The sequence below is a fragment of the Notolabrus celidotus genome, chromosome 6 (genome assembly GCF_009762535.1).
Source record: "Notolabrus celidotus isolate fNotCel1 chromosome 6, fNotCel1.pri, whole genome shotgun sequence".
NCBI lineage: Eukaryota > Metazoa > Chordata > Actinopteri > Labriformes > Labridae > Notolabrus > Notolabrus celidotus.
This window is the reverse complement of record NC_048277.1, coordinates 3,650,385-3,678,321: the sequence shown is the minus strand read 5'-3', so window position 1 is coordinate 3,678,321 and position 27,937 is coordinate 3,650,385. Positions and strand designations below refer to the sequence as shown.

Sequence of the window (27,937 nt, the reverse complement as noted above, 5' to 3'; positions counted from 1 at the left end):
GGGTTTGACGTAGTCATGAATTTGGCTGTCAGGGTCCAAATACAAATGACACTAGCAATGACGACCTAACCCTTGTTAAATCATGTCATTGGCTCGTTTGGTCCTTCAGCATTGGTAGATTTTGACTCACAGCAGCAGAGAAATGAGTCTAAGCCAAGCGGCAACCTCCGGTCTAAAAATATGAGTCAATGCGGAAGTGTTAAAAGCTGCAGTTCATCGAGGATCCGCTTGAGGCTGGCTCCGGAAGTACCGGAAGTCACATACACATGAATGGGGAAAAGACGATCTTTGCAGCATTAATAAACATATTTACAGCCTGGTACAAAAGATGAGTGTAGTCTGAATAGCTAATTTCTCGATGTCCTCTCACTGTGAGGGGGGTGAATTTTTTTCTAATTCGGTAATTTTGAAGATATTGAGATTACTAGTCTTCCAATGAGAGGCACAGCTGCCTGCAGGAACACTGCAGCTGTTGGCTAGGAGGCTCAAAGCCTGCCTCTTTATGTCACACTGGCTCGACAGAAGCAATATGGCTGCCGCAGCCGATTGGTCTCAAAACAGCTCTTCAGAAACAGATGGGTGACGTCACGGATCCTACGTCCATATTTTTTACAGTCTATGGTCTAAGCCTATCCTCTATTTCGACCTCATACGTTAGACCACCCTGCCCACTAGAGGACCTGCCACAAGGTGGGATTACTGAGCAAATAGTTAAGTGTTACATTGATAAAGTTCAATATTTCCCAGTCTGCAGTCAAATCAGGTCATCATATTCATAATTGAGATAATAAACATTAATTGAGTCACTGGAGCAAAGGCAGCTGCAGGCGGGTTTTATTTTTGTTATTACTCTGTCATGCTTCCAAAGAGCAGAGAAACCTGCCGTGTTTACAAAGGCGAATACAATCTTGTGTCGCTCTTAAATCACGTTCCAGTTGTTAGAGCGCCAGAAAATGACAGGGTGCATTGATGGCATTTCCACCACCTGTAATTTGTGACACTACAGATGGCACTGCCGCTCAGATATGTAGATCTGCCTTTTTCCATGATTGGCGGAACAAATAGGTTTTTAGTTGCATGACTTCCTGTCTGGTATTTTCAAAATGAAGAACTTTAATGAAAGCCAAGGTTTGAAAATGCCAACCTGTTCATAACTTCGCCTCAGGACGTTATAATGACTCCCCAATGGCATTAAAAGAAAGAAAAAGCAGGGTTTCATTTAATTCTGCATAATGTGAAGGGAAGATTTATTTTGCCCTTTCCCAAATCAACTGCTCCGTGAGGGGAGAGGTAAATGTTAATCATTTCATTCATGATTTATTCAGATAAGTATAACCTGCCATCAGAATCTACTCTCAGAAATTAAGTTTGGATTTGCAGATGATGTGGTTTTATCGTGATGAGGCCAAATGACTTGCAGAAGTTAATAACTGCACAACAGGTTTGAACTTTAAACAAGCAGCAGGCCAAAACTGTGAACACAATCAAACATGTGATCTCTTCAAGGTCTGGGGCAAATGAGACTCTGAGAACACTGCCATCACATTAGCTGTGCTGGACTTGGAGTTCAAGTGAAAACTGTAATGTTGCAAAGAGAGTATGAAAATACAATTCACCTGAACTCATCAGAGCTGCACAGGCTGCTGTACTTTTGGACAAAGCTACAGTGAGAGGCAACTGTTAAACAGCTATCAACTTAAGTGAATCACATTGATACAGGAGTACTCTGCAGAATCTATTTAACATTGCAAATCTGTTTATGATGTCCCTTGTGTGAAGATTCAAGGGTAGTAGTTGATGTGGTCAAACAGCCCATCACTCTTGAAAATGAGCTTAGTTTCTCTGTTGAGTTGGATGTGATCATTGCCTATGTTTGTGAGGTAAACATTTAAGTAAACAGAGGGAGAAACAACCTCACAGCATCCGTTTACCACTTAATGAATACATTAACATCTTTTAAGGATCTGTTAACCAGATATTCTTGTCATCACTTTTTGCATGAATGAAATTAAACACATCATCATTTTATTGTTTTTGGATCTTGCAGCTGAGGTTTGCTTGGACTGACTATTCATGTCGGCCAACATCTTTTTTTTCCCCAATCGTGTCCTGTTGTCTTCCTCAGAGTCTTTACTTGGATGTTGCCCCGAATTCATCCTTCAAAGACCACAACGGTTTGTTGCATATTTAAACCCATGAGATTTTCCTTATTCTTATCAAGAATGGTCGTTGCCTAAGCTTAACCAAAGTGCTAATTTCACAGCACTAACATCATACTCATACCCCGTCTACATGTATGTTGTGGATACTTTTGAAAATATATTTTTTTCTCTCCATTTTGGCCGTACCTCCACACGTAAACTGAGTTTTAGGTCACTGTAAACAACGGTTTTCAAGAACACCTTCAAAGATGGAGATATTTGCCAAACTCCGCCAAACTCCGCCCCTCCCTCACCGTATCTGACGCTGAAAAGCTCGTCCACGCCTTCATCTCCTCCAGGCTCCATTACTGCAATGCCCTCCTCATCGGGACCCCCATCAAAAATCTCCACAAACTCCAACTAATTCAGAACACCGCAGCCAGGATCCTACTCAGAGTCAGAAAACACGAACACATCACCCCAGTACTCCGCACACTTCACTGGCTTCCCGTCACCGCAAGAATCAACTACAAAATCGCACTCATCACCCATCAGTGCATCTATGGAAACGCCCCACTCTACCTAAAAGAACTCCTCACCCAGCAAACCCCAACCCGGAACTAACGCACTCCACATCAGAACCTCCGGACCATGGGAGATCGGGCCTTTTGTGCTGCTGCACCACGTCTGTGGAATTCCCTGCCCAGCCACCTCAGAACCCCACAGACTGTGGATGCTTTTAAAAAACATTTAAAGACCTTCCTCTTTAAAGAGGCTTTTAACTGATTTTAAGTACTGCTTTTAAAAGTTTGTTTTTACTGTGTGCCTGTAGCACTTTGAGATTTCTAGAAATGAAAAGTGCGTTATAAATAAAATGTATTATTATTATTATTATTATTATATTTGAAAACTTGTCATTGTCATACAGACGGCAACAACAAATGTTTTGGGAAGCGCTGATACACCTTCGCTGGTAATTATTGTTTGCATGTATTGCACATGCTCCAAGATGGCAGGCTACTAATTTGTTTAAGTCTGCTTGGTACTGTTAGGTTTAACTGCATGTTTAACATTATATCTAGCTGTTCTTTATCATTGTACCCAGCACAAAGGAGAATAATTATATTACATTTGATGCGATTACTGCTCGCTCAAGATGACACTCAACACACACGAGCACAACGTCCTTGTATGGTGTTTGACGTGACCGACTGAATGCACCACTCACCACTTACCGTGTCCGGTCAGTCCGGCTCCACACTCTCTCATCAACACCCCCCCGGTTGTGTTTTCAGAATGCAGAACAGAGCAGGGCCACCGGACAGCTGGAGTCATGTGACCGAGGTTTTCCCGTGGTAATTACTAAATCAAGGATTCTCCTCCTCATCTCCTCATCCATGTTGTCTTTCTGGTCCTCTGAAAACCTCTGACCTGTTGAGTCCAGACCTAGCTTTGCTCATCATGACGGTTTGTTGTTGTAGTTAAGTGAAATACGATCTGGTGATAACACAGAGTGTTTTATTCTGAAAATTAACCGCATGTTTTCATTTTGTTTTGGTGAAACCTGACTTCCTGTCCCGCTCCATCTGCTCAGTTGAGATTGATGCGTCGTGCTCCAACATCCAACAAAAATAGAAGTCTTGTGTATCTGATCCGGAGGACTCCGACCTGCTGGATCAGAGACGCAACCAGAATGCAATAGAGTGGATCCAGTGGAAGTTAACACATTGAGTAGAATAGAAACCTATCAGATCCAGTGCACAAACGCGGATCCGCTGGAAATTGGCCGTTACTGACTTGACTTGCTTATGCAGGTGTTTTCAGTGTTTCTATTGAAAGTGTTTTGGTGTAGACCAGGTAGTATAATAAAACTTGTCAGGTGTGGACAGGATTTCTTTTGAACGGAGAGAAAAATATATCTTCTTAGAAATATCAGTATAAGTGTCGACGTAGCCTCAGTTAGGATTGGGTTCTACTTGCTGAAGGAGATGATCATGATTTGGTTCACATCAGGCCATCATTGACAGTCGGTTGCACCCGGGACACCAGTCTGAAAGCAGGGTGAAAGTTTTGTATGAAAGTTTTTCCTATCATAGCACATTTGGTTCTTTCTGGTCACAGTACGGCAGCACTGTGCAGTCCTATAATTGAAAAAGATGCTTCATCTCCTCTCAGCTCTTTTAGAAGGTAAATGTTAGTGTGGGTCATTTCCTTTGCATCAAATGGTTTCCTTCTATGGACCTTTCTGAATGGCAAAACTTTACCATTGAAATATGGCAATCTCAGCAAATCGAGCCCGTGTTGTATTATTTAGAGGAGACAGGACGCTCTTGGCTGCTGCATTATGAATGTGGTCTGTGTGGTTGGTTGTTAGTATTGTCAATAAGGGGAATGTCTCTGGCCTCAGGTGATTGGAAGCTGCTGGAATATTCTGTAAATGCTGATAAGTAGGTGACTGATGTCCTCCGCCGATAGCTGTAATGAATGCAAACAGAGCATTCTCCAAAGACAGAAAGTAGAGCAGTACAGTGCTCCGTGTCAGGGCTTCATGTGACAGGTGGAAGACATAATGCAGGAACCAATTAACTGATCCAGAATGAAAGAAGTTGTCCTTTCTGAAAGATGGTTACTTTTACACACTCAGTAAATGGGGTTAGCTCCAGATCTGCCTTGCTCGACTGTTGTCTGTGCGTTTCTGGTCTGTTACTGGTGAATTCTTAAGTGAGTCTATCCAGGCTGTATGCAGTAAATGGGTCACTGCTGAATTAAACACCACTGCCTCTGCTACAGTGCTGCTTCAGAGCTGTACCAGAGAAGGGCAGGTTAGAAATAGTCTTGACCATTGAGTCCAAATAAACAGTGGAGCCAGGCTGGATGGAGAGAGGGGGGCTTTGAACACAAGAAATGACATCTCAGAACTTGGACTCAAAGACACAAGCCTTCTGTCCCATAGAGGTTATGCCAAGCATCACCAAAAGAGAGACATTTGTGAAGGCATGCTCTGCTTGGAGTCGTGTGCAGCAAATTAACTTTGTGAAACATCTGAGGCTCAACTGCTGCCATGTGTTTACAAAAAGAGCCAGAAGAGAGGAGGAAGGAAAGATATGGCATGACTTAAAGGGAGAAAAATATTGAATGAGTTGGATACGAGGAAGGAGAGCCAAAAAGAGAGAGGCCTGCCATGATTGTGGAGTTTTTCAACAGTTTATCAGTCTGTTTCAAAGAATCTGTCTTTTTCATGAGTAGCCAAAGAAGAAGCCAGAGAGTGCTCGTTCTCTCTCTCGCTCTCTCTCTCTGTCTCTGTGACTGTTTTCTGAGTGTTTCAGACACACTCCTGCTGGACGGGAGTGAGGAGGCCAAAGAGGCAGCAATAAGAATACCATCATAGGAAAGAAAAGAGCATGAGGAATGAATACGTTCTCATGGTTCAATGAGAAATTCATAAACAAACACTTTCCTAATCCTGCAGCAGTGAAGCAGCCGAGGAACAAGACCAGGCTGAGTAAAGAGCAGCACATTTGAATTCCACCCTCTTTAATGCTGCACTCTCTTGTGCCCGTGGTTCACCAGCGCTCTGCAGTGGTCCCACAGCTCAACCTCCTGCATCCAGTCAGCCACACTCAAGGACAAACACACTTTGAGGGCAAGGGAATTAATATTTGATATCTAGCTCTGCATCATGTGGTGAGACAGACAGCCAGGCATACAAGCAGGCAGATACAGGATAGAGACAAAGTCATGGATAACCACTCCCTACTGCAGAGCGACCAGCCCACCTCAGAGAGGCTCACTGCATTACAGTTGACATTCTCAGTAATAATGCTGTTGCACTGCTATGCAGGATTTGTTGTTTGCAGGGTAAGTGAAGGGTTAATTCTGTGTTTTCAGTACTGAGAAGGTGGTTCACTTCACCATGGTAGCTTATGCTGCACACCTGCCCTGATCTGGAGCAGGTTATGTTCAGTTCAAGATCATCCTCATAAAAAAGCTCAGCACAGTGTCCAGTCAGTCCTCCTGATCGTGGGGCTGTGATCAGAGAGTGGAGGATGCTACCCTAAATTTATTCATGGTGCTGAGTTTATCTTTCAACAGAGACTAAAAAAGCACCAGAGCATTGAACTCATTGAACATTACAAGTGTTTGTTACTTCATCTTTATTTGTATCATCTCTGTGTTTTGTGCTTTTTAATTTAAATTAATGAAGTGGAATAAGGAGTTGTTACAGCCCTCAGTGAGCATTTTTCCGTTACAGGGGTAGAAATAACAGCTGGAATTAAACTGCCATGCATCTCACTCGTCACTGAAATGTTACATAAGCAGAAATGGGTTTTGTCTCTTTGCACAGATGGCATTTAAACTCCCGCTGGAAAATTGTTTCTGGGAAATGCAATCACAATAACTACCCCTGTCCTCCTAAAAGTGCTTTTCAACCGCAGGAACTTTCCTCAAGAACAGGGGTCTGTTTGAGCTTTTTGACAGCAGGAAGCAGGGTCTGAATTTAGTTCCTGTGTAGTTAACCCCCCCCCCCCCTGAAAAGATCCTGTAATACTTTTCAAGGTGGATGAGCTTTTGGGGGCGTGGCTTGCAGTGTTGAACGTTTCTGATTGGTAGAGCAACCGCAGTTTTTTTATTTCACCCTCCATCCACAATAACATCACACACACACACACACACACACACACACACACACACACACACACACACACACACACACACACACACACGTGATTCACTTGGTTTAATAACTCCTGAACATTGGTCTTCTCTGATCCTGATAGTGTGAATGCGTCTCTGTCAGCTCCCGGTGTTACAGTCGGAAGAGTGACCCTGTGAACTGGAGACCTTCAGCTGAACGTGTCAGTGTTTGTGGAGTTTACAACAGCTGTTGAGACACAGAAGGAGTCCTCGGGAATGCAAACTAGTTTATTCAACCATCCAAATATCCTCATCAGATATTTAATGATCGTCTAAAGACGTTTGTGAGGGATGCATCCGGCTGAAAGTCGGCAGTTAACAGGGGTCGCTGTTTAAACTGAAACACCGGTTGATTTCTGACATACTGTAAAAATGTATTTATGTTAAGAGAGACGTTTGTGTTGCATAAAGCACGATCACAAACAACACAGGTTGAATCTCCTTCATGCTAACAGGCTAACTATAGTGTCGCTCATGATGATGTCGCCTGTCCATCTCCTTCTATGGTGTCGTCTTTTGATGAATTGCCTTCATCTTTGTATTACTGCCCTCTACTGGTCTGGTGGTGAAGTGCGATTCCTTTTTTTTTTCTTCATACGTCACTCAACTGATTTGCATAAACTTCATGGGACTTAAGAAGTCATGTTTTCAACCAAATTTTAAATTGTAATTCTGAAAATTCAGTAAGAGTCGAATGATGGGAAAGATTTACGCCTATGATAAGACTGATTTTTTTGTTCACAAGCAGCATTTGTTTGTTTATTTTGTAAAGATATCAGGGAAATGTTGAACACACTTCATGCAAGCCTCTAGATACAAACTATAAACCATAAATGATCAAAGTCACTGACTCTGCCAACCTTGGCAGTTTATATTATTTTGTCAAAATGGAAAATATTGTTTATTATGAACTGTTTCTCTGCATAATATTCAAAGAACAAACTTATTCAGAGGATAAATAATTAGAGCAGTAGTCTAGCAGTGCTTTATAGTTGTCAGTGCTTGCTACAAGGCTTCAAGGATTTAAAGCATAACCGTTATGTGCTTACCAAAGTGCAGATACAAACAGAGAGCCGGGGAACAGCTAAAGGTTTGTAGCAGTCTGAAGTGCATGCCAGATTGATTTCACAGCAGCATGGGAAAGCACTGAAGGCGGAAACCACACTGAGTATGTGTGTTTGTGTGTATGTGAGGATGGGAACACATTGCTGCAAAGCTAAGATTTCATAACAATTATCACATAGACTGCTACTAAAGAAAATGAATATAAATGAATTTAACATACAACACTTGGAAACATCATTTCACTGTGGTTTAGCTATTTCACATACTGGCACATGCAACCTTAAGAGAACAACTTAAGGTGCAGGAAGTAGCTTTGGTTTTACAGATATTAAATTATACATTAAAGTAATAATCAAACGATTTCAGGATATCTGTTTTTCAAGAGGGATGCCGATGCCAATGGTTAGAGAGTAGATTGGCCGATGGCTGATTTAACGCTAATACCATGTTGTTGTTGTTTTGAGAAATATGTGTTATCATTTAAGAAAGACAAAGGTGAGATCTGCCTCATGAGTTGCCTTCAATCGATGCCGATTATTTCAAATTACCATCAATGGGCTCAATTAATCAGCTGACCAATTATTGGGTGTAGTATAAGTGAGGGATAATGTATGGTACACATTGGTAAAAAAAAAAACATTGATTAAAGATGATTTTATTGATTTAAATTATTTATGTTTACAGTTTTTAAAAATAGTCCCAGTGATTCTTCGTCAGTGATCGTTCCATGGTGATGGATTCTTCTCTGCCTGTTTTGGTGGATTGAACATGAAACTGTCCTCATTCAGCTCTCCTTCTTCTCTGAACTCTGAGGTTCACACACCTTTAAAAAGAAACTAATGACACAACTTTGAACCCTGCTGCTATCATCACCACCGCTCATGGTTTAAGTTTCTTTGTAGAGATCGCTAACCTAAAGTTTCTCTCACCTGCTCCACTCCTTCATCATATTGATGGACAGGATCCAATATGCAAACGTCCGTAGCCTGCTGATTTAGCATGCTAACTGAAGCTAACGTTTTAGCCACATTGTTTTGATGCTATGTGAAGCTAACGGTTTTACCTCACATTACAGTCTATAGTGTCAACAAGCAGAAGCTAAATGTGTCTGAACTCTTTCCTGTGGATTGATTTGACATGACGTGTGATCAGCTTGCCTCTGGTGTTGTTCATGTTAGTGAAAGTTAATAACCATTGTCAAGGGATTTTGACTAATACACTATAAACTATACAATAAAAGATACACTCAGGTTGCAAACAGTGTGCAAAAATGAAAGATCGGAAAAACCCTCTGCTCAAAGTTGGAATCATATTTAAAGAGTGAGGTGAAACTGCAGCACTCTGTGCACACTACATTAATTACTGGTTTTCATATCAGTGTATTCATGAGACGGGACTAACAGCACATTCTTATTGTCCTTTAAAAGCCATAATATACCTTCAAAATCAGAATCAGCTGAATTTGTAATACTCCCCATCAGCATGTGGGTTTTATGAGACAGCATAGCATCATTCAGAGTTATGGCTGCACTTCCTCTTGTGTGTCACAGTTTATCCTCGTGCCGGGCAGGTTTGGTCTTCTATCACAGCTATGTCATACTACATTATTATTATTTACTGCAACTAACAGTCATATTATACACCCATATTTATTATTTATTGTATTGCTTAATCTGTCAAAACCAAACCATAATCACACCATGTCAACCTGTCACTACTGGAGCATTCTAATACGGCCTGTAATAACCACATTTTATTTCACCTGTAACATTTGTTTACTTACTAACTTTATTTATCTATTTTTATTTTTTACTCATTTAAACGTATTCTTGATTGTACTTAGGTCTGGGTTGCTGCAACAACTGAATTTCCCCCCGGGGATCAATGAAGTAATTTCTTATCTTTGACTCAAACAAGTTCAAATAAAACACATTGAGTTTTCTGACATGAAGAAATGCCAAGATCTTTGATTGTGTCAATGAAAGAATCCTTTCTGTTTCAAACAGTGTTAAACTGATATTTGTATGTTTGTATTTTTGTGTGTGTGTGTGTGTGTGTGTGCGTGTGCGTGTGTGTGTGTGTGTGTGTGTCCCCTGCAGATGATGGTAAGCTGTCTCTGGATGAGTTCCAGGCTTTCTTCTCCGATGGTACGCTGAATGAGGAGGAGCTGGAAAAGCTGTTTCACACCATCGACTCTGATAACACCAGGTCAGCACTACTACACTGTGTGTTTGTGCGTTTGTGTATATATGTGTGTGTGTGTGTGTGTGTGTGTGTGTGTGTGTGTGTGTGTGTGTGTGTATGTGTGTGTGTGAGAGTTTGAGTAGATCAAATGTATGTATTTTTCCTGCAGCCAGTCAGTGTCATATGCTTTTAGATCTTTGTATCAAAGCCTTTGTAGTAAGAGATTTATTATAAAATGAATAATAGAAAATAAAATGAAAGGAGCAGATAAATCATATACAGGAGGAAATAAATAAAGAAAAGAGAAGTCAGTGTTTAACATCTTTCAGCCTCTCTTCCTCTGTTTAACCATCTATTTATCATTAGTCATCATTACTCTGTTGGATGTTCACTCTTTATTTATCTATTGCTTACTGGGACATTGTCTTGATTGGCTCCTCTGTAATCAGTGTATTGACCCTCTTTAATCAGCCAATCAGTTCATCCAGGCTGTAATCAGTAGAAGTGCACTGACACGGTGGGATGTAAGTGATCAAAAGGCCAGCTCTGTTAATTCTCTCACTTTAGAAACCTGCAGGGCCTTGAAATAAAATGAAACCAAGCAGAACAAAAGCTGACCTTTATCGTTGTTGTACAATCCAATGAGGTTTGATGTATAAATCCTCCACCGTGCTCAACCATTATTGGACTTCTCTTTTTTTAATCAGAGCAGGATGTGGACCGTGCAGCCCCTGCAATCTCTCAGCCATCTTGCCTCTTGCAGTTAGCTGTGCTTTATAAATCTCATTCACTGCAGTGCATGCAGGCAGAGAAGTTTCACTTCATTAGAGTTAAGTAGGCTTGCCAGACGCGTGCCAGGTCTCAGCACTATCATATGACAGCAAAAGAGGTTATTGATTGGTGCAAGTCAAAGACGAAATGGTGGCATAAGCATTTCCTGTTGAAGCAGGAAGTTGATGGATGGAGAGGAGGGAGGGAGCAGGCATAGACTGAGCACGCTCCTGCTTCCAATCATTTGTCAGATCTGTCTCTGTCAGTCCACCCATCCAGGTTTCTTTCTTTTCAGACTGTTCTCTGAGATTTCTATCTCTGCTGTCATCCGGGCTCCTTTTCTTTCCATCTTGTCACTGAGCCCATCACCATTCTCTTCTCCCCATTCTGTCTCAATCACTCATTCTTCTACTCAGTCCTTTCTGGTCTCAAATCCCTTCTGTGCTCCTCCTGTCGTTTTGACTCCATTGTCCCGGATGCAGTGAAAAGGTGCTGGACAGAGTCTAAACATGACATCTCAGGTGACACTGTTTATGTTTTATATGCTTTGTACTCACTTTGTTTCTTTCAGTACAGAAGACATATTCTAAAACCAAAACACATGGACAAACAAACCTTGTTGTCAGTTTAGCAAACTATAAACTTTCTGGAAACACAAATGAGCCACAGCACCAACTAAGACTTGCTTTGTGTACCTGGAAGAAGATGTGTGTCCCATTCTTGTCAGAAAAGCTTCTTATTGTTCTAAAAACAAACCTGTATCACTGAACTGCATGAACCATTACACATCCAATGTTGGCAGCCTTAGTAGTTTAAACAAAAGCTCTGCACCAATGGTTGAAAATAGTTTTTTGACACACCTTGTGTGTTCACGTAGACAAACCTTTAAAGGCCTTGTATGAAGATAAATACATACACACACACACACACACACACACACACATATATATATATATATCCTCCAGCCTAGCAATCCTGAGGATGTGGAAGAAAAATAAGCCTCTGCATCCCTTCTGCAGCCCACCTGCTGGGAAAACATGACTTCCATAAGGCGATTTAAATGTTCTCCTGTGGTGACAGAAGGGATTTGCAAAGGCATGCATGCAAAACCATTCCCACTACCAACCCTCGAGTGATTCTCCTTCCTCCTACGCCATTGAGGTTTTGTTTTAGTGTTGCAGGGTCAAGATTTCAAAGGTTAGTCAGACACACCAACTGCTCTGTGGTTGGTTGCAAAAACAAACACAAATGTCTCTATTCTGTCCCAGCACCAGTGTTATTTTTATTTTTAACAGCATGCTACCACAAGTGGGGCTAATTTGTTTGTTTGTGCCAACCCATTCACCTCTGACTGCCACGACAACGAGGGCGGACCACATAAAGGGAGACAATGGGGGGGGAGTAGGGATAAAACTCAAATTCTAACACACTTCTTAGAGACATGCTGTTGTAACCACAGTTGCAACACTGTAGAGTTTTCTCCTCCTCTTCAGGGTGGGATTCTGCATCATATGTTTCGTACACTAACGTAGGTTCTCCTGGAGCACTCGCCATGTTTGTTTGGTGTTTTTCTGCCTCTGCACCCTCCCCACTCAGACAGCCTTCCGGCAGCCAATCAGCACAGAGCATTGTTATCATAACATCCCTGCCCTCTCAGATCAATGCACGGATAATGACATTCAAAACTGAGAGGCTGCAGATCCTCCACAGGATGTTTTTTGGAACTTCTTGTATATCATTAAAAATAGCAATATTCAGCACCTATAGTGAAATTAAAATGTTCTAAGTTCTTTATGTCACCTGAACCACAGTTTTTCCTCCACATCCTGGTTCCTAGACCTTACCTACCTCTGGTCATATCACTACTTCCATCATGTGTCGGAAAGGTGTTCCTCCTCACTGCAGCAGGCGTTTTGCATTAGCATTGTATTTGTACCAAGCAGCAACTTCCGGTCTAAAAATATGAGTCCAATGCGGAAGTACTAAAAACTGCAGTTCATCGAGGATCCGCTTGAGGCTGGGTACGGAAGTACTGGAAACCACATACATACATGGATAGCTCATTTCTTGATAGGCTCACACTTTGAGGGAGGTGAATTTTTTCATAACGCGGTCATTTCAAAGACATTGAGATTACGAGTCTTCCAATGAGAGGCACAGCTGACTTGATTGACAGGCGGAAACACTTTAGCTGTTGGCTAGGAGGCTCAAAGCCCGCCTCTTTGCGTCACAATTGCTCGACAGCAGCAATATGGCTGCTGCCGATGGTTGGCCTCAAAACAGCGCTTCAGAAACAGATGGGTGACGTCACAGAAACTACGTCCATTATTTACACAGTTTTTGTACACATGATTTCCACTGCCATGCAATGCAGTCATGAGATGTCAATGTCAACAGATACATGTCTATGATACCTTAAAACACAGTTGAAAGAGACACTTCAGCACTGTAGATTTATTTGTTTTCAGTTTTTCATGTGTTTGTATTTACAAAGTCTGCTAATGCTAATGGTAATGCTAATTCCTTGATGGCAAGACACATGGGCTAAAGTAAGATGGAGTGATGATAAATGCACATACTGAGCCAAAAGGAGTCAGAGAGAAACATAATTACTGCTTTACTTTACTTTTCTCTGAGTGAGAATGCAGCATCTGCCTCTAACATTTGGACCATAAACAATCTGCTTCGTAAGTTAGCCAAACAAACATGCAAGGAGTTTTACAAAACGGACAGCTATCCCCAAATGCAATTAAAACTGCATTTGCCATCAGTAAACATGAAAACACATTACTTTTATGGAAAACTTCAAAACTGTTGTTGCCAGTTTTCAAAGGCCATCTGTCACAGCTGTGGCTTGAGATTAACGCTGCCTGAACACATCAAATGAAATGAACTGCTGCTTACAAAACACAATTGGCGATTAGCAAATCAGAGTTTTAAATCAGAGTACGGTCTTTAGCAATTATTTTAATGTTATAATTTTAAAGTAGAAGTGAGTCCTTGACTTCAGTTTTTGTTTTCTCAGTTTTTAAATGCGGTGCAGTCGTCTTTTCGAAAAGGTTACTTTATGATTTAGGTGAGCAGAATTCAAAGTTTAAGTCTGCTGTCCTCTCTTCTCCTCCGTCCACGGACCTTCCATTATCCAGACATCTCTCATCCCTGTTTGTAGTTCCTTTCTCTTTCCTCCATTCTTCCATCCTCTCACACACACCTGCCTCGTTTTCCTTCTCCTCCCCTTTATCTCCTGCTCAGTCAACCCGGAAAGACTTTTTTACGGCAGTGAAGAATTTGCTGCCGAATGAGTCCCTACACAGCCAACTGAGCATGAATGATGGCAAGTGGATTGATTCAGATTCCTGTCAGAGAGTCTTGTTAGATCGATCCCTTTCTGCCAAACTCTGTGGAGTGTGTGTGCATGTGTGTTTTTCTGTGTATGTGTGAGTGTGTGTCAGTGTTTGATGGAGAAACTGCATGTGAAAAAGCCTTTCCTCAGTTTCTGACCTAGTTCCTCCTCGTCTCTTTCCTTCCCACGTTCCCTCCCTTTCTTTCCCTCTGCTGCTGCTGCTGCTGCTTCCCATGCTATACTGTGACAGTAATGTTGATACTAAGGAACTCTGTGGTAAGTGACTTGCTGCCCACACACACACACACACACACACCCATACCCACACCCACACACACCTACACACACACACACACACACACACACATACACACCTACCTTCATTAATGCTCTGTTTTGTAAAAAGTTGAAACGCACCTGTTTCATGTTATAAATACCCGATGTGTTTTGGGCTCTTAAAGTTTTCTAAGTCATGTAATGTTCCAGTTTTTCTAAACCAATGTGTGTGTGTGTGTGTGTGTGTGTGTGTGTGTGTGTGTGTGTGTGTGTGTGTGTGTGTGTGCACAGACTACTTTGCAAAGCACATGGGAGACTATGAGGGAGTACTGGCCTCACTGGAGACACTCAACCTTTCCATCCTTAAAGCCATGGACTTCACCAAAAAGGTATGTGTGGTGTGTGTGTATTTGTGTCTGTGTGTGTGTGTGTGTGTGTATTTGTGTCCGTGTGTGTGTGTGTGTGTGTGTGTGTAGCACTCTGCTCTGTCTCGTTATATCTCTATCCAGCAGCTCTTTCTTTATCTTTCTTTATGCTGCAGGCCACTCTGCGGCACTCTCCCTCTCTTGCGCACACACACACACACACACACACACACACACACACACACACACACACACACACACACACACCACTTGCCCTGCACTGAAACACAACCTCGGGCTAGTTTCTCTACAATGAGCAGCTATTGTTTAATCAATCAGTTGAGTGTCTCTCTCGTTCTTCTGCGGTATCTCTTGTGCTCTCTCTTTTTCTGTCCCTCATTCATACCATCTTTTTCTGTCGTGCAAACACACACACACACTTTTCTCTCCCTCTCTGCTCCTTTCTTTGGGGCTGTTATGTCATTATATAGTTTGCTGCAGGCAGTGTGGAAGAGTTCCAGCAGTGCTTTGCAGGGGATGGACCAGCTCAAAGAATCAAATTGCCAAGCTGAAGTATAACTCTGCTGATGAGTCAAATATTGATTGTGTGTGTGTGTGTGTGTGTGTGTGTGTGTGTGTGTGTGTGTGTGTGTGTCAGATTTCAAGGCTACAGTAGACATTCCAGCAAACAGAGGCTGATAATGGTGGCTTGGATATCTTTGTTACACGCACAATGCAGAATGAATTTGCATCTTCCATACATTAAGCAAACTTGTTATCCAACATAATGTCCTTAAAAGGCAAAATGTTGATTAAAATATGAAAAAAACAGATAATGATGCCTTTGAAATATTTTCATTTGATTGAAAATAATGCAAAGTAGACATATGAAAAGCTCAAACTGAGAAATGTTGCAAATGTTTTTATTAACACTACGCAGGGTCCTAACGTCTGTTGGGGTTGTAACTCTATATCTTCGCTCTGCCTCTGTGCTGCTCGGTCACTCTTTGCTGTGCCTCTGCTTTTTGGTCCCACTGATGCTAATAAGTCTTTAAGTGCTGTATACGATCTGAGAAGGAGGACCAGGTGACCTGTCAGCAAATAAGAGTCATTCATATGTTTAGTTTATCAAAACTGCTAAATCTGAATTGTGATACCTTGAATGAACCCCTTATGTCTACTGAGAGAACAAATTTAGTCCACAGACTCTGCACATTGCACCACACTGACCACGGTTACATGATGTTTTTAAATTCTGAATTAATTACTCTGAATTAAATAATTCAGGATTAAAGTATTGTCCTTCGTGGTTACATGGAAATAGTAATTCCGAATTGGAATTGGATTATATGGAAAACATGTTTAATCGTCTTTATTAAATCCCACTTAAGGTCTGTGGGATGGGAAGGGTTCTGATTGGACAAGGGCTGGTGTGAGGTATTTCCGTCTACTGGAAGAAAACAGAATCCAGTTCCTGCTTCTTTTATTTTCCACCACACAATAAGTACAACTTTCGGTTTGATTTGATCAGCCAACTCCCACATCCCGCTCGCTACAGCTTTAAAAAGGTCCACATCTTTATGCTTAAGTCCATCAACTCTTTTCATGATATCCATTTCTTCTAAGGCTCCTATTAAATAAATAGTCTCGGATCGAGTCCAACGCTTGTTTCGGGCGGCCATCCTGAAATATGTGCCCGCCAACTGAATCCGTGCGTCATCGCGACAGGACAAGGGAACGAGCATGCCAGAACGACTGGAATTAATTTAAAGCAGAATGAACGTATACATGATCGAGGAATTATTCAATTCAGATTTAAATCAGATTTAATCAGAATAAACCAGACACTTACTTCAGATTTAAGTTGAATTTAATTCATTCTGAATTAGGTGTTTACAAGGTCATTTTTAATCTTTTTAAAGAGGATTTAATTTTAATTCTGAATTAAAGAGGAATTAAAAGTCTCATGTAAACGTAGCCACTGCCACCTATGTGTATGGTTGGGTACCGTTTCAATTTTATCGATTCCGGTTCTGTTTATTGATTCTGTTTCTTATCAATTCCTGACTTCTATTCAATATTTTTTGAAGTACAAAAGTAAAGAATACTAGAATAATACAAGTTTGCCTGCCTTCATTGTTTGGACACTAATGGTGCGTTCACACCAAACGCGAATGATCGCGCTAGACGCGCGAATATGGACTTGCTCAATCCGCGCGTAAAAATCGTGCGTAAAAATCACATGTAAACGAGTGCCAAGACGCAAATATACACGAGAGGGAGGGGGGCTCCCACGCCACAGCTGTCTGTTGACATCAAACAGAAGACAGTGGAGGCTGGCTTGACTTTCGTTTCAGAAGTGGAGGCTGGCTTGACTTTCATTTCAGAAGTGGAGGCTGGCTTGACTGCAGTAACAAGGTTAAGCTCGCAGACATTGAATGGGGCAGCCGGTTATACTAAAGTGGGCAGAGCTAACTTCCTACTACTACAACCGATAGCTGACAGACAAAGTTTTTCACAACTCACCACATAATCCTCCTCCCTCTCTGTCTTCACAGTGAGCTCCTGTTTATTCCTCATCCCATAAGAACAGGTAGAGTCACAGAGTTTGGGGAAGCTGCACGGTGATAGAATCAAAGTGTCCCATATATTCCAGATGAGGGAATCCCTGTTGGAATCTCCTCAGGTCCATACGTCACACAACACACGTCACCTGGGGATCTGCACGCCGATTGGCTATCGCGTGAGTTCAGATATTTCAACTCTCGCGAATTGTTCGCGCGAATGAATTCGCTTCATACGCACGTATTAATTTGCGCTGTACGCGCGAATGCTGCGCAATTCGTCGCGTCATTTGCGGCGCCGAATACGCGCCGCAAATGACGCGCTGCCAGACCTCTACTCGCGCCTCTGCATTGACTTTACATGTACGTCATTCGCGCGAATGATTCTATTCGCATTTGGTGTGAACGCGCCATTAGGCTCTCAACATTTCTGTTTCTTATCAAGAGAGATCAAGGACATTTACAAACCATAATTATTTAAGTAAATGAAAGAAAAATATTACAAAAGCAAGTTAGAATATGAACTAATATCATCATACACACTGCGTTTGTCTCTGGTGTAATCCCTTCACCAGAAAGTCTTCCACTGCATGGAGACTTTCCTCCTCTGTCTCCTCGTTCTTCTCTGAAGTGGACAGAGTTTCTGCTGGAAGGGACTCCTCGTAGGAAAAGGGGACAAAGTGGAGATCTGTGAACTCCTATCTAATATAGATTTGGAAGTGTTTTAATGGACATGAGACTGCAGCACATCGAAGACAGAACTTCCCTCAAATTCACGCCGTGTTAAAGTAAGCATCAGAATGGACATACTTCCTCCCTCTTATGCTGTATCGGCATCATTTTTAGTGAAGCTTCGCCAAACTTTGGATTGTCTGTTGCTGTCCGCCATGATTCCCTTCTCAGGACTTTGTTGACTTGCTGCGTCACACGTGTTGTGATGTTACGCCGACACAGCAGGTCCGGACAAGTGAGAAAAACTTGCTGTGAACTGCAAAACTCTTACTGAGGTTTAATCCTGAAATAGTTATGTTGCTGTTGTGGACCGAAAAGCAGAACCGAAAAGCACGTTCCTTATCGAATCCACAAATCTGAGAAATTTGGAACCGATACCAAAATGGAACTGGTTTTATAATAATAATAATTTATCAGATTCATATAGTGCTTTTATTAGTACTCAAAGTCACTTTACAGAGAAAAGAAATAAAGCAAATAAATAAAACAGAACAAAGACAGAGGTGGGGTGGGAGTAGAGGTTATGTGTTGTATGCTTTTTTGAACAGAAGGGTCTTGAGGTGGTTTTTAAATAATTGAAGAGAGTCAGAGTTGCAGATGTTTGAAGGGAGAGAGTTCAGAGGGTTGGGGCAGCAATGGTAAAGGCTCTGTCCCCTCAAGGTGCGGTGCTTGGTCTTGGTGATAGGGGACAGGAGATTGGCATCTGATGATCTGAGGATACGCAAGCTTTCCTACCGTGGAGGAAGGGATGGGGTGGACCGTTATAACCTGCTGTTCTTTGTGAAACCAAACCATTTCCCTCAAACCATGCTCTTATCTGTAACTTTACCAAGTATAGTGAAAGGGTGAACCCAACCCGGTACATGGTTAATCAGTCCCTCCAGGATATCGCAGGTTTTTGTGATTGCTGCGACACAGAAAGACAGATTTTGCGACAGCTTTTTGAAAAAATGGCAGTGAAAGTTGTGATTTTTTGTTGTTGCTTTTTTTCCCCAATAACTTCTCAGGGGCAAGAAAATAGGCTAAATTACAGTTGTTTTTAGAACACATTCTTGATGTGGCCGCTGTGATTGTATGATGATTCTCTTGATTCACAGAAAAATGCCATGAAAGGGCTGTATTGCATATGTACGACGGTCCTTGAATGTACCATAGGCGCACTAAACAGACAGACAGTTCACGGCATTCTGAAATGCATCTGCATCTTTCAACAAGGAGTTGATCCAAACTTACTAAATGTGTCTGATGTTTCACCAAACTGGAATAAATCAAGCTGTAGATGCAGAGCTTTTTACGGTAATAGCAGCAAAAACGTCAAACATCAAATATTAAACAGACGTCCTCGGTTGTGTCTTTGTCACTAACACACACCGGGGGTAAAAATCCTCAATGAAGATGAGAGATTCATGGAGGTGAGGAGAGCTGGTTCATGAAGCACACCTGCTGCAGGTAGAGACCAAGCTAACACTGCGCCCCTCAGATAATGACTCTAGTATCTAAAAATAACAACGTTGTCATCGTCACTTGTCCTGCCTGCTGTCCCCTCTTTTCACCTGTTCTCTGTGCGTGTTTTGCTGTTGAAAAGTGCCGATCAAGTGAGGACTTGCATTTATGTTCCAAGGAAGTGAAATCGATGACAAAACCGATGATGATTGGTCAAATTTGCGGGAAAGTTGCGGTGATTGTATAAAATTGCAAAGCCGTGCAAAAATCGCACTGATTGGTTGAATTTGCGTTGATAGTTGCGATCGCAAAATCGCAACTTCCTGGAGGGACTGGTTAATGCCATGTACAGGATGATAAGAGAATGCATAAGTCTTATACTACGATTTGTAACTGGAGGACTTTTCCTGGGGACATTAACAGTCGTTGGTTGTTCGCCCAAGTATATTAAAACTCTGTCAGAAGATAAACTAATCAGAGCAGATTAGTATTTGCCAATAACTGCACAAAAGGATGAACAGTGGGGAGATCATTTGGTACGCCTGGAAAGCATATCTGAAAAAAATAAGCAGTTCACAAGCAAAAAGCAGCTCAAAGTATCTACCTCTGGATAAGTCTGAGAGGTCTTTAACTTAGCAGTCCTGATAAACCAGACGATAAAATAAGTATTTCAAAGATAGCTCTTAATGGAAACCACAAGAGTTCATTGTGTATAGAGTCATTAAAGAAGACATGAAAATACTGATTGGTCCAGTGGTTTGCAGGAAGATCTAAGGACATATAGAGAAGACAGTACACACACTCACACACACACACACACACACACAGGAGCAAAGGACTGACCCCTCTGGCCTATTGTCGGGATCATACAATCATAAAATGTGTTTCTTGTACTTTCAGACTCTCAAGTTTAGGAATTGTTTCACACAAATACTGCTGTGACATAGTTTATCGTGACACACTTCTTTAAAGACTACAAAAATGTATTGGCCTCTCTGCCCTGCCTTCTTTGTCTTTGTCTCGCTCTGTGATCACTCCTTCCCTAACAATGCTCTGTTGTTGGGCTTCTGCTCATCAGTCTGTGTGTGAGTCCAGCAGGAACGATTTTAAAGATCACAGGATTCAGTTTCATAGCTATGCACTGAAACATAAATGTGTATCACCTCATAATCCAACGTTAGGTAGGATAAGTCACTGTAATGATCATGTGAAGTTATGGATGTCACATATTTTATTGCCACTAAAAGAGATAAGATGGTTGTTTTAATTATCCAAGGAAAGAGCCAGAGGGAGAAATTCCACATCAGCCTCCTCTTATGAACTGGAATTGATTTTTGATGAAAAATTATGCAGACCAATACGGAGAGACTTATGCTTACTTTTATCAACAGCAGGTTTGCAGCTCTCCTCCTGGTCCACCAAAGGAAGCTACAGATTATTACATAGGTTGAAGATTATTCAGAATTTGGCCCCTCTATTTACTAAGACCAGAAGCAGAGCCAACATCTCACCTTTCCTCAAATCCCTTCATCACTGGACTTGTTCCTAAATAATCATCACACATGCACATCACACAGCCTGGGTACAATGTGTAATATGGAAACAAGAGAAATAAATAGGGATGTAATCCTTCCTGAAATCCAGAATCTGTAGCTGTAACAGAGCAGCCTTACCTCTGTTGCTTTAGTGAAGTTTGTTGCATGATTAGTTTTTAGATGTTATGTCAAATTGGTAGCATTGAACACAGCTCTACTGCTACCACCTCACGAAATAATCATCTAGTGTCGTGTTTGGAAAAACTGGAAGGGGGACCCCAGAGTCAGGCTTCATAGAAAAAAGTTTTAATTAACAAAATAAATAAACAAAAAATACCTAAATCACAATCCACAAAATCACAAGGACACTGGGGAAGACTTGATGCAATATTGCACATCACACAATGAACCGACAAAACAGGGAGGGAACACAGAGACGATATACTCACAGGAGTAATCAGACACACACAAACATGACACAGGTGGAAACACTCAGAACACTATCAAAAATGGAGGGAAAACAGACCAACACAGGAAGTATAAACCAGACACACAGGGAGCAATAACTACAAAATAAAACAGGGAACACCACAGACAAGAAACACACACAAGGATCACTAAGAAACACAAGAAGTAAAGAACAGAAGACATGAAACACAGGGAAAAGGAATACAGTCACTACAGAGGGAACAACAAACACATCTTAACAACAAGCAACTCATGACATATTGCATAATATGGAAGTTGCTGTTGAACTGTCTTCACTTTCTTCACTGTCTAGCTTAAAAATACTCCCACACTGTCGACTTGGCCTCAGGCTGCTAATGCTAATGTAACTGTCATGACTGTCCTGAGTTTGGTATATGGTTTTGCCGTTTTGAACCATATGTTCCTGTTGAGCAACCATAGATACAGTCAGCATCCCAGAAATGTCACATCAGGTTGGCGCTGAGGGAGAAAACTTTAGCTTTAGCTTTAACTTTAGTCTTTTAGCCTCCAGAACTACTTTACCCGGAGCTAAAAGTTTCCTGTGCACCCATTGCTGTCTGCATTTTGACCGTGGACTGAAGTCCTGGGTAGATTGTGCAAATCAGGCCAGTGACGTATGGAGAAACAAAAAGTAAATGCACTACACCACCAGACCAGTAGAGGGCAGTAAAACAAAGAGAAATGCCATTCATCACAGATGACACCATAGAAGCAGACAGACAGGCAGGTATCATTATGAGCAACACAACAGTTAGCCTGTTAGCATGAAGAGACTCAGCTGGTGCTGTTTTAGATGGTGCTATATTTCATCACAGATGGATTCACTGAATCAACACGTGAGAGGAGATAAGTGCGAGTAGCAAAGACGTTTCAACACGGCTTTAAAATCCTTTTGAACTCAAAAAGCCGTGGCAGAGATCGGCCGGTGCTTTGGTTTAAACAGCAACCCTGTTAACTGGAGACTTTCAGCCGGGTGCATCCCTCATGAACGTCTTTAGACGATCTCAGGAACTCCCTCTGTGTTTCAACAGCTGTGTAAACTCCACAAACACTGACACATTCAGCTGAAGGTCTCCAGTTTACAGGGTAGCTTTTAAAACCGTAACACAGGGGGAGACGCATTCACGGTGGGCTGAGAGAAGACTACTGTTACAAGCTGCTAAATCAAGAGAATCACAGCTTCTTCTTTTGAAAAGTACACACACATACAAAAAAGATAGAACAAATAAAAACTAATGAAAGAAAGAGAAATCAAGTGAATCACAGATGTGTGTGATGTTATTGTGGACAGAGGGCGGAATAAAGACACTGCGGTTAATCTACCAATCAGACACGTTCAGCATTGCAGGCCCCGCCCCCCGAAAGTCCCGGGACCTTTGAAAAGTACTACCCCCCAAGCAGGGACTTTTAAGGGGAGAGATTAACTACCCCTTAACTAAATTTAGACCCTGGTTCCTCTGGTCGAAACGCACGTAGTTCAGGTGTAAAGTCCCTGTTTCCAGGGTATAGTTCCTGCGGTTGAAAAAACGCCTTTGATGTCTCAATCTGAGGAGTCTTTTCAATCAAACCAGCACTCCACAAGACTTAAAAACTAAAAGTTTACCACCATTGTCTGTGTTGCTGAATTATCTGATAGCCTACACACCTGTCTACCTCTGAAGAAGATACAGTAGTTGAGTCACCAATGCTCCCTCGTCGACTCATCCTCCAACAGAAGCCGGGCAGGGATCAGGTGTTTTGAGGAGTGACTTTGTAGTGAAGCCCAGAATTTGAGACTTTGTTGGACTTCAAAGATCCTGCTCCTACATCTGCCTCCTACATTCACTGTGTCGTAACACATTACAGCCTCCCCTCCCACTGTGAGCCTCATTATTCACTCCCTCAGCCGACCCCTCTACTCAATCTCTCTCTCTCGTTCACTCTGTTGGTGTTCAAAATGGTCCCATGATGTACACTTTAAGTAGTAAATATGTCCTGGAAAACATTAGATGTAATACACGCAGTGGGTTGTTTTGTAATGTTTTTTGCAGCGATGTAAAAACTGGAAAAGCCTCAAAACTGTGGCAGATGTGAGGCGGCAGAGTGGGCGGAGCTAAAAGACAGAGTGTGATATTAGCTTGAGCAGAAGGCATGGCCTCTCAGAGCCCAGGGAGAATTGATTAGCTCTCCATCCACCTCAATGAATATAGAGACAAAGAGAAGGATGGAGTGGGAGGGGAAGGCTGACATTTCTGAGTAGCTGCCTATACAGCACTGTACCTTGGTGTCTTTTTTTCCTTTTTATTAAAGCACTTCCTGGAACATAGGGGAGCTATGGAGCACGAACCAAATAAGTCTTGAGATTATTCAGCTGAAATTTATACCCAAGTGGTGCAAGAAATCTTTCCAAACACTTACAGTATAGGAAAGCAGATGAATAACATTACAGCCTGTTCCTGGAATAAAATTCATGGCCGTATTGAATGCAATACCTGCATTAAAATCCTTGGTTGTTACTTTCCTCTCATGAATAATGCCTGTTTAGTGTAAAAGCCACAGCTGTGATCCATTCAGCTGGGCAAACTGAAGGAAACCAGAGAAATGCTAATAATCAGTGACTGAATCACCATCACTCATCATTCTTTACTCTGTGCTCCCAGGGGGGACAAGCAACACACTAATAATTCATGCAAATGTGATATTTCCATTCACATGCAGTATTCATTATTTTGACTGTCAATGTTTCAATTAGTGGGAACAGGCTTAGCTGCCTGTTACAAGGCTCATGAGATTCTGCAAATGGGCTGATCCTAAAGTAATTAGTGATGATTTATAAACTTCAACCGACTCTGACCCCACATCAGATCAGTCCACGTATAGAAGTTGTAATTATCCTGCTTGGAAGCAATTTTCGAAGACATAGTTATGTTAAGTTTCTATAATTACTGCAAGCAATCAAAACAAGTAAACATTATGTTTTGTTTCTGGTCCTCTGCATTTGATTGGCATGTTATTGACAAGTTGCTTCAACAGTGCAAAATTATGGAAATAAATAAATAAATAAATAACCCTCTGAATAAACTTCTGCAAAGGCCCCCGACCTTACTGGTTAATACCTACATTGTACAATAGAGGTGAGCCATTGTCAAGTCCCCAGTATTGTACCTGCCAGCAATCAGTTATTAAGTAAGGGATAATGTATGGTTAGCAGGTTGGGAAATAGAATTTCCCATAACCACCTGCTAACCATACATTATCCCACTTATTACCAAGATAATAACTTAAAAATATTAAGGTAAAAATATTGATTATTTTATTGGTTTAAAGTGATGCGGTGGATTGAACATGAAACTCTCCTCATTCAGCTCTCCTTCTTCTCTGAGCTCTGTGGTTCACACACCTTTAAAAAGAAACTAATGTCACAACTTTGAACCCTGCTGCTATCATCACCACCGCTCATGGTTTAACTTTCTTTGTAGAGATCGCTAACCTAAAGTTTCTCTCACCTGCTCCACTCCTTCATCATATTGATGGACAGGATCCAAGATGTAAACGTCTGTAGCCTGAGGATTTAGCATGCTAACAGAAGCTAACGTTTTAGCCACATTGTTTTGATGCAAACGGAAGCTAACGGTTTTACCTCACCTTACGGTCTATGGTGTCAACAAGCAGAAGCTAAATGTGTCTGAAATCTTTTCCGCAGATTGATTTGACATGACGTGTGATCAGTTTGTCTCTGGTGTTGCTCATGTTAGTAAAAGTTAATAACCACTGTCAAGGGGTTTTGACCAATCAGAATCAAGCATCTTAACGGCTGGAAGATCAGTAAGAAAGTCGGGTAATAATATTATTTATGTATAAGTTCAATCAGTGTTTTCCCTTCTATTACACGTCATGATGTCTTCTGTGGAGGTTTAATCCTTTGCTCCAGGTTACCTGAAGACTGTATAAGGTGAATGTTTCATTTTAAAAGTATTGCTAATGTTGGAGTTTCTCAAACCTGTGTTTTTACTTCTGGCCACTAGGTGGTAGTTTAACCGGATGCAGAAACAGGTCTGACTTTATGAGACCACATGAGAAAATGACCCTTGTTTTCTCTTTACACTGAATAAACCTCAGTAAACATTTTCAAGGTGAATGAATGTAATTGGTTTCTAGTTTATTTACATGATGATGATGATGATTGCATAAGATGTGGTCCTGTATAGAGTAAAACTGAGTTACAAAGTTTGGTGGCTTTATTGCATGGCAACCTTTGATTGACAAGTCGTTTTCATGGCACCCTTTCAACAAACGTGAAACTTCAAAACAGAAGAAAGCAAACCAATGAATGATGCCAGGGGCCCTATAGTACACCTGGCACAGAGTGTCTTAGCCTGCATTGCTTAGTAAGCTAAATGACGTGGTAGACCTGGCCCCGTCTGAAGCGGTTTATAGCCTAGCTTCTGTATCGGTTCCCCGGCCAGTTTCTTAGCAAAAGGGCCGAGCTGGCTGGCATCCCCTGTGGGTGATACACTTAATATTAACAAGTATCTCCTACAACAAGACTTTAAAAAATGACTCTCCCTTTAAGTTTTCTTCATTTCCTGTTTTTGTAAAGAATCTACTACATTAAAAAAACACTTGAATCAGCTCCTTTTATTCCCTACTCAGTGTTATTGGATAGATGTCGTCATGATGACAGAGCCCTGAATTAGGAAAAAGCGTGATAAATAATGATGAGTGAAGAATAATGTTGGAAATAGTGTTAAACCAATCAAATAAAAAGCGTCATCATTTTTTTTCTGTAATGGTCATTGCACTTACTGTCAACTTCTGAAATTGGGTTTTGAATTATTAATATTCTGATAGAATATTAGCATATTCTTGCTCGCATACTTAGAACGCCATGAACTCTGTTGACAGCCTGGATGTGATTTGTAGCAGTTCAGCAGAGGGTGGAACCAGGGGCGGGGTTAGGATCAGACTATTCACAACATTAACACTAGATAACTTGTGTTTTCACCACAAACTATTTACAGAAATGAAAGATGGATGATGCTGTTTTTGCAAAGGAATTTAATTTGTACAAGTAATATTATTATCACAGGTCTGATCGTAATTTTACAGGTAGGATGAGGTTGGGGAAAATCAACACTGGATAAAAAAAAAACATTAACATATAATTTATTATAATACAGTATCAAACCATAGTAAAATAATTCTGGGTTTATTCAAACAACCCAACCTTTGATTCTTTAAACCTCCGGGTTCTTCTAATAGGGGAGATTTTCCTTTACATCAGAACTCATTTGGACTTTCGTGTTTAGCTCCTGTTATCTTTGATATTTTGGTCGTACATTGTCAGCCCATTCACTCACTGACACGACACACACAGTTCTGAGATTTACCTGTCAGTGTCACGATGGAGAAAAACTGAGGTGGAAGACCCATGTGAAGAAAATAAAGATTAAATAATAAAAGGACAAGGGGTACAAACAAACTTACTTAAATGTCCAAGAAACTGAATTCAAAAAATGAGGGAACACAAGAAAGACGAACAATGATCCAACAAGGGACAGGGGAAACAGACAGTAGTGGACAAAGTACACAGCTTCATTACTTAAGTCAAAGTATAGATCCTCCAGGTCAAACATTACTCCAATACAAGTAAAAGTTGTTCTCAAAGGGTTTAATCTGAAGTTAAGTTGAAATATTTAGAATATCTTTATCATAACTTACCAGACTTTGATTTTGTCTGCTTTTGTGATTCTGACTATCAATGACCACGGTCACATGATGTTTTTTAATTCAGAATTAATTATTCAGAGTCAAATAATTCTGAATTAAAGTATTCTCCTTCGTGTTTACATGGAAATAGTAATTCAGAATTGAGGTTTACATGGAAAACATGTTTAATCATCTTTATTCAATTCCGCTTAAAGTCTGGGGGTTGGGAAGGGTTCTGATTGGACAGGGGGGGGCGTGATGTATTTACGTCTACCGAAAGAAAACAGACTCCAGTTCCTGCTTCTTTTATTTTCAGTTACAACATAGAAGACCACACAATAAGACAACTTTTGCTTTGATTTTGATTATAATTTTGAATAAGCAGCTCGACACAAACATACTGCTTGAAATTCGTCAGCTGAGGAGGAGAATAGAGATAGAGGACTGGAGAAGGGAGGCAGAAGACCGTACTTTAGCGAATCAAAGCCGGTTAGTGCAACGGCTGCTCTACTTCAGCCTGGAATATGTGCCGGCCAGCACGGAATATGTGCGTCATCGTGACAGGACAAGGGAACGAGCATGCACAGAATGACCGGAATTAATTTAAAGCGGAATGAACGTATACATGATCGAGGAATTATTCAAT

The 27,937-nt window shown here is 41.2% G+C and overlaps 1 protein-coding gene across 2 annotated transcripts in view; it reads left to right on the top strand.

The window, feature by feature from the left end:
• Positions 1 to 27,937, top strand: part of necab2 (N-terminal EF-hand calcium binding protein 2) — a 201,238-nt gene that overhangs the window by 55,487 nt on the left and 117,814 nt on the right. For both annotated transcript variants that reach the window (XM_034684971.1, XM_034684970.1), the window contains exons 3-5: positions 10,001 to 10,109; positions 14,450 to 14,475; positions 14,767 to 14,864. In XM_034684971.1, coding sequence (XP_034540862.1) covers positions 10,001 to 10,109; positions 14,450 to 14,475; positions 14,767 to 14,864 — 233 coding nt within the window. The remainder of the gene's footprint in view (positions 1 to 10,000; positions 10,110 to 14,449; positions 14,476 to 14,766; positions 14,865 to 27,937) is intronic.